The sequence below is a fragment of the Epinephelus lanceolatus genome, chromosome 19, assembly GCF_041903045.1.
Source record: "Epinephelus lanceolatus isolate andai-2023 chromosome 19, ASM4190304v1, whole genome shotgun sequence".
NCBI classification, from domain to species: domain Eukaryota; kingdom Metazoa; phylum Chordata; class Actinopteri; order Perciformes; family Serranidae; genus Epinephelus; species Epinephelus lanceolatus.
Genome location: NC_135752.1, coordinates 26,592,508 through 26,606,740, shown reverse-complemented (window position 1 = coordinate 26,606,740; position 14,233 = coordinate 26,592,508). Strand labels below are relative to the sequence as shown.

The following is a 14,233-nucleotide window of genomic DNA, read 5'->3' as shown; positions in this document are numbered from 1 at the left end:
TTCGAAGAGGCGATGTCTTTCTTAAGATCTAAGACTGTTTTTTTCTGAGGCTGTTTTCACCACCATCTATCAATTCATATTCATCCTAGCTTTGGCTAGTTCCTCCATTTAGTGGACAGAATAGTGTCTATCAACAGCACACCCAAAAGTCAACCATATTTATAGATACTGTCTGGTTTGAGTGTATTTTATTTTGTCCTATTTCCAATGTGAATCCACTACATATTCAAAATTTGCTTAATTTGTATGCTATATGCAGTTTTTATTTGTTTTTTTAATTCAACAACAGCTGTAAATGGACTGGAGCTGGAACGAAAATTGATTGCCAACTAATTTGCTGATCAATTATTCAGTCTGAGTAATTTTTTGAAGAAAAAAAATCAAACTTCTCTAATTTCAGCTTCTAAAATGTGAATATTTTCTGGTTTCTTTACCCCTCCATTACACTTAGCAAGAATATCTTTGGGTTGTGATCAGAAGATAACATTTGAGGATGTCATTTTGGACTTTTCAACATTTTATGACATTTTATACTAGGGCTGCAACGATTAGTCGACTTTTAAAATAATCGGTGACTATTTTAGTAGTCCACTAATCAGTGTGATTATCAGTTTGAGGCAGCTTTACACACTCTCCCATGACAGTGAACTAAAACCCTTTGGCGTGAGTACGAAACAAGACATTAGATGACATAATTTTGGGGTTTGGGAGAAACAGACCGACATTTTTCAACATTTGAACATGTTTTTCAATGAAATGACTAGTCGACTAATCGAAAAAATAATTGACAGATTAGTCGAAAATGACTGTTAGTTGCAGCCCTATTTTATACACTAAACAACTGATCGATTAATCCAGAAAATGACTGACAAAATGAATGACTTTATTTCTAACCAAAGTTTAAAACAATGTTGTGACAGCAAAAAACAAAAACAGAAATGTTTGAAAAGGAGTAGGTAGAAGTAAAACTTATATGTTTCTACCCCTCTTTCAATATTCTTCTATTAACTTAAATTATTTGCACAATTTCCTACATGTATATATTAGTGATGGCCTCATGAAGCATTTTCTTTATTTTCTGAGCCCACTAGATGGCACTCTTGGTTTAAAGAGAGAGTCTCAAAGAATGGCAATTCAGTGTGTTTTAAACCTTTTGTTGAACAAAAAGCGCCATCTAGTGGGCTCAGAAAATAAAGAAAATGCTTCATGAGGCTTCATCTGGCCATCACTAGTATACATAGTTACATACAACAATTCAATTTAATTTGACAATTAGTATGATCAAAAAATGACAATAATCATTAGCTGCAGCCTTAGAAAGGACAGAGTGACATCAGCTACACTGTACTTCCAGCCACTGAGTCAAACTCTACTGTACTTCCCACTGATGCTGAAAAGTTTCACTGATGCATGGGTGTCCCTTTCAGTCAGCTGAACTCAAAGAATCGTGATGAGTGGTGAAACACTTACCTCCCAGTTATCAGGAGCTACTCTATGGCCTGTATGGCTGAAAACCTCTTTTCAGAAATCACATCGTAGTCCAAGAAAATGTTTGTTTGTCATATGCAGCCCACATGCAGCACACTGCACTGGTACAGCATGACTTTACACTTGGTGTGATGTTGTGTGGTGCCAAACAGCAAATAACAAGTTTAAGAGATGCTGTGTAAAGTTCAAAACGGAGGGGCAAAAGTTCAGTGTGTGAAATCACTACCAAACTTATCAGGTGACCCATAAAAATATATGAGAACGGTCGTCAGTCGGGCAGTTGGCTGTGACATTTTGTGCCATATTCTGGTTGTGAAAGTGGAATTTACTGAGGCTACAGGGACAACTGCAGGATGACAGATGGATATGATGCATAGCATATTTGTACTCAGCATAGATGGCCTACTTATCAAATATAACTTATATAACTCAACACTGAAGTAACGTATGTGCACATACAGCCACTGTCACAAAGGTAGGTCATGTCAACATAAGTAAGCAGCATATATTTTTTGTTGTTCTAGTTTATAAAAGAAACAAACGGGGGCAGTGAACAGACTCTGCATAAAATCACATCCATGCCACATCTGATTATTGTTGTTTACACTCTAGCATGTGTTCTCCGGGTTTTAAACGCTGCAGTAAAACACACATAAAATGTTTTGTTACTCACTATAGCTGTGGGAGCAGCCGCCACGACGCAGTACAGGATGAGAGGGGGGATGAAGCTGGACTCCTCTGTGCCGGGGTACGGCTTCATCAGCTCAGCGTCGTTGCAGAAGAAACCCTGCACATGCACGCTGAACAGGTCCGTGCACTCCATGTAGTAGGCCAACAACACCGTGCCGGACATGATGACGAGCTGGAAGAAGAACATAGTCGGAGCGAGATGGAGAAAGAGTACAGAAAGTTGGAAAAGAAGAGGAGAAGAAGAAGAAAAGGGGGACTTGTTAGTTGTATATCCAGAGGCACTGAAGGCTGATTCAGTTTCAGCGTTTAAAAAAGTCGATTTTCTCAAACGAGTTGCTTCGTGGCTGATCCCTGAACATCACTCCGCTCCTCTCTCAGCTGTGACGTGTCTAACAGGTTTTTAAATACAAAACAACCGCATAAATCCTCTAAAACCATCTCCTCTCCTCTCTCTCTCTCTCTCTCTGTGTCTCATGCTAGCTCGTCGTGCACCAGCCCCCCCGCCACCATCACCACCACCACCACCACCACCACCACCAGCAGCTCCACCATCACTTACCACCTCCTCTCCTCCCTCACCCCCTCATCCTTTTATCCCTCTAACATCATCTTTTGTCTCTGGCCTCTTTTCGCTCTCTTTCCAGAATTGGCTCCAGGCAGTCTTTCTTTTTTTTTTCTTTTTTTTTTTTATAAGAGATATATATGGTATCCTTAGTCATCTGCATTTGTGTCATTCAGCCACTAATGTGCCGATGCTGCCGCCAATTTAGCCAACACGCTGGCAGTGTGCTCCGGTTTTAATATCAAAGCAAAGTAATGAGTGTGTTTGTCTTTATTTTAAAGCTGGAGCGGCAGCCAGATCGAAGAAAGGCCCTGTAATTTCACAGGAACTGGAATGAGTGGGATTTCTTAGTCAGGGAAGGGGGCTGCCAGTAAATGTAGACCTTAGTCATGTGAAACTAACATTAGAGGAGCTACTCAGCTTTATATGATCACACCAGAAATGTGTAGTGTGACACAGAACAGAATCAATACGGTATGAGATTATTAAAAATAAAAAAACTTGTAAACATGTTAAAAGCTGTCTTGCCTGACAATCCTTTCACATTTGCTTGCTGAAAAACTCTAAACATTTTTATGTATTAAAACATAACAGAAGTGATGAATGCTTCCTGATTCTTGAAACATGGAACTTGTAATACCCCCTCTCCAACACCAGGTGTCACTACACTACCACGCAAGGATCAGTCCTGCTTCAAAAGGAGGACAAATCACATCTTAGGTTGTTTTGTGTACAATACGAGGACTCTTTTATTCTATAATCTACTGGGACCGTTTTAATAATTAAACATCTTGAGCCAACTAGGACACTGATTGTGACTGTGTTTGTGAAAACACTGTGTGCATCAAAGTTTGCGCAAGAAGTTACACATTTCATTGAGATATCACAGACAACATTTTGTATAAGGCAAGATCATTTAACAGTGTGATTTAAAATAATAAAGACATACAACAAGCAACAAATTCTGGGTCACATGAAGGAATCGGTGCTTTGGGACTCCATTTTTTATTAAATATTCCTAAGCGATCTGTTGTTTCTAGCTTTATATCCATAAAATATTTACCTCCCTTTGTCCCACTAGTGAGTGCACTGGGAATTCTGCACTTCTACCCACAACATTTCAGCAACCACTGATGATATTTTGTCATGTTACACATCAGGAAAAAAAAAAAGTTCAACTTTTAAAGCAGATTCATTCCAACCACAGCAACAAGACTTTTATATGAATTTCAGTGCTAACCGATATTGACTTATTTTGTGTAGAAGACAGGGTTGAGGGAGAAAATCGATACAGCATAGTATTGCGATATTTTGCGTTGCGATATTGTATCGATACACAGATACCAAGATTCAATATTTTGTTAAATACATTGGCCGCGTTTCCCAGATCCAGTTAAGAAGATCTTAGCACTAAGAGCCTCTTAAGAACGCTCTTAAACCTCCCATGAAAGAAAAACACGTTTCCCAGATTCGCACTTAGCTTAAAGGGATATTGTCGTAATCCCTATAGAGTGCCGAAGTCACGGCCCTTCCAGTGAAGCTCATGGGACCTTAGAAACAATATGAATGGCAGTGAATGAGGAGAGAAATATTATCTTTTGGTCCCATTTGAGTTGTGACATGAAATCCAAATATGTCGTTAATGAATTTAAAACATAAATTTTAAGGTCAAGAAAGTCATACTTTGTGGTAAAACTGTTGAGATATAAGCTTTTGAAAAAAACGTAATTAGAAAAACTACACAGGAGGCCGTCGCGTATATGACGTCATAGCTTTCGCTCGCTTCCTGCAGCTTGGAGTGACTGCAACCTGGCACAAAACACACAGACATCTTCAATCATAAATCGATTAATCATAAAACAGTGGAATTTCAGCGGGGAGGCCAAGCTGCAGGAAGCGAGCGAAAGCTATGACGTCACCTCCTCCTGTGTACTCTTGAGTCTTTCTAATTAAAAAGCTTATATCTCAACAGTTTAACCACAAAGTATGACTTTCTTGACCTTAAAATGTATGTTTTAAATTCATTTACAACATATTTAGATTTCATGGTGTATTTGATTAGTTTTGAGGGAGAGAGGGGGCTGTACCGTTCACCTCCGTTTTGTGCGCTGAGCAGCAGGCAGCTCTGCCCCACCGATCTCAAAACAGCAGGAAGTGACAATTAAAGGTAATGTACCTACCCATATGACTATAGGGATTACAGCAATAAGCAAATTTGCCAAAATGTTGAACTATCCCTTTAAGAAGATCTTTCACTAAGAAGGAGTTGTAACATCGAGCTGACCCACTCTTAAACGTCTTCTTAGCAACCAAACGCTCACAGATCCAGATCGTCTTATTTTTCATTAGAATTATTAGAACACACATACACACGAGCAGTAGGGAATTAGTGCGTTAGGTAGTGTGTGACTTATGCACTGATTAAGTAGTGGGTGATTGATTTGCCTGACATCAATTGATTGTGGGCAGCTCCTGTTAAGAGCTTAGTTTAGCGGTCTCAGTCAGGGGCATTTGGCAGGAAGTTCATCAAAGCAAAGATGGAGGCAACAGAGAAAAAAATCAGAATTGCTCTTTCGGCATTTAAATCAAACGTCTGGACTTATTTTGGATTTTTTTAACACAGAAGGAAAGACGGACTTGGATATGACACATGCGATTTGCAAGTAGTGTCGTGTGAGAATAAAATACCCTGGGGATACTACGACCATAAGGGCTCACCTTCTACTCCACCATCCAAAGATAGCGTTAGGCAATGACGGCCAAGCTAACGCTAACCCCGCTCCACTGAAAAGACAACCAACACTGGACACACATAGCTTGACCAAACTACCATCCAACTCTGAGAGAGTGAAGAAAATAACAGTCTATCACCTATGTTTTCTCACCGACACAGTCATACCCAAGCTCTACAGAGAAGTGAAGCATGAAGCTGAGGAATCTTTGAGTACAGCAGGAGTGTTCTTTTCTCTCTGGCAAGTTTAACTGCAACTATATCTTTAGCAAATAGTGGTTTGCTGCTACATCGATGTTGTTAAGGTCGTTTACAGCTCCCTTAACTTTAGTGTCAGTCAGCTCACGGATGAGCTTGATGACTACTAACTGAGATCACACTTCACAAGCTGTGTCTCCAACTGTTTTGGAGTACAGACCAGGGCTGAGGCCAAGATGGTTGTTACAGTAACATTTACGGCTCATTTTTAAGTTTTAAGTCTTTGCAGGGTATCCAGAAATGTTAGAAATGTTCATTTATCAAGTAAATCAAATCTGACTTTTGAGAAAAGCCTCCTTTTTAAAACTGACCCTTTGTTGACTTGTTGAACCGATGATAACAGATGATCACTGCATGAACCACAACTTTACTATGCTCAGTAGGAAAGGAATAATTGAGGGTGTCTTCTTGTCTGTCTTGGATTACAGTGATGTTATCTATATACATGCTAGAACTCCTAGATCCAGTTTATCACTCCACCCTAAGATTTATTACCAGTAACCATACCTCTACTTATCATTGCATCATGTATGAAAAGGTTTGGTGGCCAATACTAAGCATGCTTTCACACCTGCCCTGTTTGGTTCATCTCAATGGAACTCAAGTTCACTTGCCCCCTAAGTGCGGTTCGTTTGAGCAGGTGTGAACACAGCAATAGCAGTAGGGTGCGCACCAAAACAACCGGACTGAGACCTTCTTGACGAGGTGGTGTCAGTCTGGTTACAAATTAACTCTGGTGCGGTTCGTTTGTGGTGAGAACGTGTTCCGACCTGGATCTGAACCAACTGCAGTCACATGACACATTGTTTGGGTTAAACATGAGCATGTTACAGTCCTGGAGGATTATTAATGTGCACCTCCTCCTGTACTGCCTTAATATGCACATTCAGCACATCCAATGCATCAAAACATTGTTTTCTAGTTGGAGCCGCACCTCGTTTTCAAACTGTATGGTTTGACTAAAATGAACAATGACAGCAATATAGTCCATGATGAGCAGCGCTAAAATCAACCTGCGTAGTTGTCCCTCCATTGTGACATTAGAAAGTGTCACATTTATCTTGCAAGTGTACTCTTCTTCAACGTTTTGTTTACTTCCTGGATTTTTCCCACATGGAAATTCTGACCAATCAAGAGCAGCTTTCTCACACAAGGCATTTTATCTGGTCCACTTGTAAATGCTGCCGTGAGAACACGAACCAACTCTAGGCAATTATGCAACTTTGTAACAAAAGTATACATTGATTCGGACCAAAGCAAGACAGCTCTAGGTCTGAAAGCACCCTTAGAGTAAGATGTGATAAGCATTTATTTCTATTTATTGATAAAGCCTCAAATGGCAGCATGCCTTCATTCATAACTTCTTTATTAAATTGGAATAAATAACGGTTGAATGAACAAATGCATGAAAAAGACACATCAAAGGTGTTTCACTGACTCAGCAATATATCCTGTCCGATCAAATCAGTCGACCAGACCTAGCTTTTGTTTAATGCAACACAATTTTATCCACTGAAAAATATGGAGAGTGTTTGAACCAGACTGGACAATATGGTCTGTGAGGTTCAGACAGCGAAGGCAAGAACGCGACTGTGATTACAGAGGAGAGGAGAGAAATGTTGGCAGATCTACACTTGTGACAGATGGCCGTGTCGAGATGTCCAGGTGTGTGTGTGTTATGTGTGTGTATCTGTGTTTGCGGCGTGTGCTTAATCAGTCTCTCTGTGCCAACTTTCTGAATAACACTAAGCTAGTTAACAATATTTTTCTGCTTTCTCCTGTTATGACAAAGGTACCCTGCAGTGGAGAACATTTTTACACACTTCACATGCACCAACAACTACTGGTTTGCGGGACCATAACACTCGGCTGCACAACATAACTCGCCTCATCATGGTTAACTAAAGGCAAACAGCAAAGTAAAGCCACCTAGATGAACACGAGTTTTCAAATTGTACAAAAACAAATCCTCTTGCTCCTTGATCTTTAAGCAGCTTGTCGCTAAACAGCATCCGCATCACAGAGGCAGACAGATACGGGGTAATTTCAAGATTTCATGTTGTTCCACAAACACGTTTCAGCGGGGTAATCGGCTAAAACATTATTCATAGGCCTCCTCTGAAAATATGTAAATTCCTCTGCTTGCAGAAATGCCATGCTAATACCTTGTGGGATCACATACCAAAGGATGTCAGGTTTACAAGGAAATACCTGAAAAGGCTTGGACAGATTAATAAGAGCGCTGCACACCAGAGTACACTTGTTGAACTTTATTATTACTGTGATTTCATTTTATTTGACCTTCACCTTATTTGCATTTGAAAAAAAGACCAAAGCATGCCTCAAGCTCAATCACAACCACATTTGTATTCATCCACCGGGCTGGGTTCAGTGGCAGCCTGGAAAGTAAAGATTGTTGGTGCAAAGCAATCAGCTTGTCGGGAAGATCGAGATGCCCTTGAACCATTTCTTCCCTCCTACATTCATCCCAATAATGCTCGCTCTTCTAGAGCTCTATAATACTCATATTTCCTCTATCACTCACCCCGCCTCCTTCTGCTTCTCCACACTATAAATCATAGAGAGCCGTAAACAAGCAGTGAGCTATTAGACATGATGAGAGTCATCGGGCTGTGGCAAATTACCAAAACAGGCCACGAGAGACAAGCAATTTCGGCTTGTTCAGCCTGATCTTACTCTCCTCTCCTCTTGTCTGTCCTGCAGTCTGTAGCAGACCTCACTTGGTTTTTGTCATTGACATGTAATTAATTTACTCAATTACTGTATTTAAATACAATTTTGAGGTACTTATACTTTACTTGAGTATTTCTTAAGCTACTTTTTACTTCTAGTCCACCACATTTAAGAGGCAAATATTGTACTTTTCATTGCACTGTCTACTTTTTTACTTACTAGTTACTTTGCAGATAGTGTTCATTAACCCTTTGTGGTCATGGGTATAATTGACCATTTTTGACTACTTTTGATTGTACCTTTAAATTTCACCTTAAAAACCGTTTACCTTGCTTTGGTGTCTTTTTTTTTTCAGCACAACCTCACCTATGTGACTTTACAGTTATTTTTCATTTTGACATACTGTATTAACACACTGGACCTAAAATCACACAAAAAACACCACCAATAGGAAAGGGGGTGTCAAGCACTTTCTGCTTGCGAGCACTTTCGTTAGAATAGCCCGTTTTTACCGTTTGTTCTTGCACCAAGCGCGCACCGAACATGACGACAATATTCAGGATAAAGCATGGCATAAATTATTTATCATAAGCCTGGTTTTACTTGGCCTATCAACACAATTTAAAATTGGTAGTTTGAGGTTCGCACTTTTGACACAAGTTGAAACGCAGACTCGCGTCTTGCTGCTATGTCATCTTAAATTGGTCTCGTGATTTGGACGCACCGGCACGTCCGTGGACTCCAGAGGGTTAAAGTAATACCATATGTCCAAAATTATCATTTGTATATCCATTACTCAGCTCATGTTATGTTGAATTTGTGGGGGAATAAAAGGTTTTCTAGCACGCCTCCATGATGAATGAAGAAACCAAAAACTGACAGAATTCTTGATGAATTGACGTCATTGGGGGCCGCATTTAACAACAGCAAAACTACATCAAAACATTCATTCACAAACTCTAACACAACTCGAGCAGTATAATCCAAGTCTCCTTTATCCAGTCATATGCTCAGTGCTTCCCAAACAGACAGCCCTTTCCAACAGGGAACTGAAAAAATTGAAACTTATCAATGCTCTCTTCAAAGCCAGACTCCATTGACAAGAAGAGTAATTTTACCTCTCTGGTCAGGGGAGCTGCTGGGCTGCCACCACATCAATCAGTAGATTGTTAGTGCTATTGTGTGACTTTGGTGAATCCAAACTAACCGTAAAAAAAAACAACATCACACAACAACTCAAACAAACAAAATGATTAAGGTGGAGATAGACCAGCAGTGACATCATTCAGCCAGGTGAAATTACTATTTTTTTCAATGGAGTCTGGCTTTAAAGAGACCATTGATAGGCTTTTACTTTCAGATAATTTTCAAATATCAAGGTTTTTAGCAAGAATGCATGTGTTTGGGAAATACTGACACTTAGCTGATATTGCACATGTTGTGTGAGAGTTTGTAAACAGATGTTTTGATATAGATATCAAGGGAGTTTCTCTGGGTCTTGTTCATGAGTGAGGGCAGAATGGAGTGTGAGATGTATCAGCGTCTGCAGTGACGCGGGCACTTTGCCGGACCATCTTGGTGAAGAGGGAGTTGAGCCGGAAGGCGAAGCTTTCAATTTACTGGTCCATCTACGTCCCAACCCTCACCTGTGGTCATGGCTCTGGTTAGTGACCGAAAGAATGAGACTGCGAATACAAGTGGCCGATATCAGTTTTAGAGATAGGGCAAGGAGCTCGGAGTAGAGCTGCTGCTCATTTGCATCGAAAGGGGTCAGTTGAGGTGGTTCGGGCATCTGATCAGGATGCCTCCTGGGCGCCTCCCGTGAGAGGTGTTCTGGGCACGTCCGACTGGTAGGAGGCCCCGGGGCAGATCCAGAACATGCTGGAGGGATTACATATCTCATCTGGCCTGGGAAGACCTCGGGGTCCCCCAGGAGGAGCTGGAAAGCGTTGCTGGGGAGAGGGACGTCTGGAGTGCTTTGTTCAGCCATAACATAACACAAGGTGAGGAACTGATATACAAATGATCATTTGGGAGGTGAAGTATTCCTTTAATACAAAATATAATCAGCTAATTAATTACGATGCATTATAATGGATTAATCTCTCAAGCAGTAATTAGCCCCACCTTTACAAACAGCAACACATCAATCATAATTATAATCCAATAATTTGATATCTATTATTCTGTACATGGGACATTCTGCATAATGAGTACTTTTACTTTGAGTACTATAAATGGATACTGCCACTGTGACATTGCTACCTTTTATTTAAGTAAAAGATCTGGCTTTTTCTTCCACCTCTGGCCAACACTACTGAAATGAGAATAGTGGTGCAGTGTAATCCCTGGAGGCCGGCAGCCATTTCTATCATTTTTTTATGAGCTGGCTTTTCTGTGACAGTTCTACACCTGGACAAGTGTCCCTTTCTCTGTAAAGCATAACTTGTGGCTCTATTATATTCACTCTCCAGCCGGCGTCATGCTGCATTAGCTGTGTGAAGGGCAGACTGACGAGACTGGCTGTCGTAAAATGGCTATACAAAGATACTGCAGCACGCCATTATCCTTCTCCCTTTTACCCAGGACTCTGGTAGGGCATTTTGGTGCAGCCACCTCTGCTGAGTGTTAACGCGCTACATTTCCCAGTGCCTTTTGGGTAAGTATATCACTTCAGAGGAGTGGACAAGGATCACCTACTGCCACCACTACAAATCAATTACCTCTAGGCCTCTAACAAAGTCAAATCTCTGACTCTTTCTCAACCTTTAAACTGTTCTCATAAATATGTTAGGATTAAAACTGAATCAGATGGCTGCAAAGGGTTCACACAGAGAATCATCACCTGATTCTGACACTCTGGTGACTGGTTCATATTCTCTGCTCTCAGCAGCACCAGGAAGCTGTTTTCAGCAAATAAGGTCAAACAATTCCACTGTACTCTACGTAACACCAAATGCAGGAAAAGTTAGAAACTATCTGGTGAACACAGTGGAACATTTAGCAGCGAAAGAAGCCGATACTTCGATCAGGAGTTGATGGAGACCAAAATAGAGCTCTAGGAGAGTGACTATTTAACTTACATTCATCAGGTGGACAGAAACATGACTTCAAATAGACACTAATCCTGCACTGTGTCTGCTGGATGTGTGACTGGGTGTCACCCAGGGACAGTGGCGTACACTTTCATACAGAGTGCTGTGTGCCTGATGCATATACTCAACAGCTCCTGTTGGGTTGTCTCGTCACATTCTAGCAACTTAAAATGTTGTTTATTAACCTAATCCTTTCCTCAACCCCAAGATCAAACCGACAGGAGACCTCCAGTGTAACTGTAACTTTAAACAGAGATGATTTTTTTGTGATCATCGATTTATGAAAATACACTGAGGTTTTTGCTCCTTGTACTGCTGGCACGACTGCAAGCATGAATAACATACTTCTCTGCAGATATTCAAATGACTTTTACCTGACTGCTGAAAAATTCTCAAATTGACCACTGTAACGCTTTACGTGAAAATACTAAACTAAATAGGGCTAAAATACATTGACATTTAGATGGACTAAATTATGTCCAACAACAAAAATCTACTCATATGTAGTATCTGGCACATTCTCAGAACCCATCGGCTGTATTCGGCGTCTGACTTCCGGCGGATAGTGATACAGCCTCTGGGGGCAGACCCGCGATTTTTTGGCATTCTGGTTTGATTTGGGCAGAGGAGGCGAATTTCTGTTACCGACTTTCGTTTAAGTAAATATGCTGAACCATTGCGATGGATTCAGAGTTTGCAGTGACGGCAATTATGTTCCACCTCGTTAGTTCACCGCACGGACCGTTTAACCTGGCAACAACTGCAGCCGGCTCAAACGTGACTGGTCAATATCACGTGGACTACAAACAGCCTACAACCGGAAACCAGGGCTCTTCTGCTCTTCTTCCGGAGGCAAGATCTCCGAGGATTGCCTACAAACTCTACATTCACTGAATATAGAGTCTGTATATAGAGACTATATCTGGCATCAATAACGTTAGAGGCCCTGCCCCGATGGGCTTACAAGGCAGACTATCAGTTACCATGTAGCCTATAAGTAGGTAGCAGGCCAAATATACAAATATACTTGTATCATGTATTATTCAGTCTAGTATGCTTAATTTAACAAGTTTTACAAATAAACTAGCCCACACTTTGTTACTCATTCTAACTTCTCATTTTCATCAAACCAAAATAAATCTGAATTTTTGTTCTGCATATTAACAAAGATGCACCCAGGTTATCCTATCCACCTTATTTTTCACGGAAACACGGAGGCAAAACAGAACGCAGCCAGCTTCCATTTTTTTGTGCGACACTTCCGGTCCAGCACTCTTACCACTGTGTAAATGGGAATCGCCTTGTTGTTTACCTTGCTGAGTTTAGCTATATATATGTATATATCACATTTTTCACGTCACTATATCACCGTTTAGACTAAGAGTTATAGACTGTAAAGTCTATAAACACAATGACTGAACAAACATTAGTATTTTTTCTGTGTGTAATTAATAACATGGTTATCGTAGATTAGCTGGGCTAACCGTTAGCTGTTAGCTGTTAGCCATGTCTGTAATAACGCACTAAACTCACAAAGTGGCCCGTGAAAAAAATATTTTCTCCAGCGGATGTCTTAGTTACAACATGATTGAGCTAACTGGAGTAGTTTCATGTCGTATCCGACAACGGGAGGCTTTTAACGGATGACGATCCTGATGTTAGCTTTGCTGCTAGTGTTAACGTTAGCTGTCCCTGTCAGCTGCAGCCACTGATGCTTTCTAGACATTGTGATTTCCCAAAACTGAATAAATACCACACATAGCAACACAAAACTGCTTTGCTAGCTCAATCATGTTGTAATGGCTGGATGGTTGATGCGTATATGCTGATTCAGGTGCTATCAGAGCCGATCCGCGCATCACTATGACTTAACGATCAACTCAGTCAACTAAAACAACCCCTCCTGTGTTAGGAGTGTATGTCGCTGACAGAAAGAAAGAAAGAAAGAAAGAAAAGGGGAAAAAAGATAGAAAAGCAGCGTACACCTCACATATTTATTTCTCACAGTTGCGCACACGTGTGGCTGGCATGCAGAAGCACCGCCTGTGTGTCTGTGTGTCGAGGATGCGAGCCGCAGCTTCAGCTGCTCACGTAGAGAGGCTGTGTAGCCCGGTGTGTTTTTTTGCTGATTCGGTTCTGCAGGTTCTCTGCTGGTACACTGGAGATGGGGATCAAGCAGTTTGTCTCACTCGGGATAGATTGTGCTTTTTTGGTTCATAGTTTATGATTGACGTGCGATTTATTCGCGTTTAGAGGGAATAAATTTCCGTTATAACGGAAACGTGGGCACAGTTATCTATACAAAATACACAGACTAACTAACTAACTAACTAACTGATTGACTAACATAAACAACTGAAAATTGAAAAAAAATTAGCTTGCACCGTTAGCTCCGGTAAGGGAAAGCATGAGGGAAAGCGGCTGACCGGAAGTCACGCACAAAAAAACGGAAGTTGATCACTATTTACTTCCGTGTTTGAAAATAAGGTGGATACAGCAGTGGTTCCCAACTGGTTGGTTGCATTCCAAAACAGGGTTGTTGGTCCATTCTGAATGGACCTCAAGTGACTCGCAAACATGTCAAGTTTGTAAAAAAAAAACCACACTTAATTTTTAAGTACACTGAATTTCTGGCACAGAGCTTTTATTTTGAAGTGTTGTTTCCTGCTATAGAGTGATGGAATATCAGACTGCTACTTGACAAAGACAGCAAAC

At 40.8% G+C, this 14,233-nt stretch overlaps 1 protein-coding gene across 3 annotated transcripts in view; it reads right to left on the bottom strand.

Moving 5' to 3' along the window:
• plppr1 (phospholipid phosphatase related 1) overlaps positions 1–14,233 on the bottom strand; it is an 87,222-nt gene that overhangs the window by 26,999 nt on the left and 45,990 nt on the right. For all 3 annotated transcript variants that reach the window (XM_033647773.2, XM_078161908.1, XM_078161907.1), the window contains one exon: positions 2,162–2,350. In XM_033647773.2, coding sequence (XP_033503664.1) covers positions 2,162–2,350 — 189 coding nt within the window. The remainder of the gene's footprint in view (positions 1–2,161; positions 2,351–14,233) is intronic.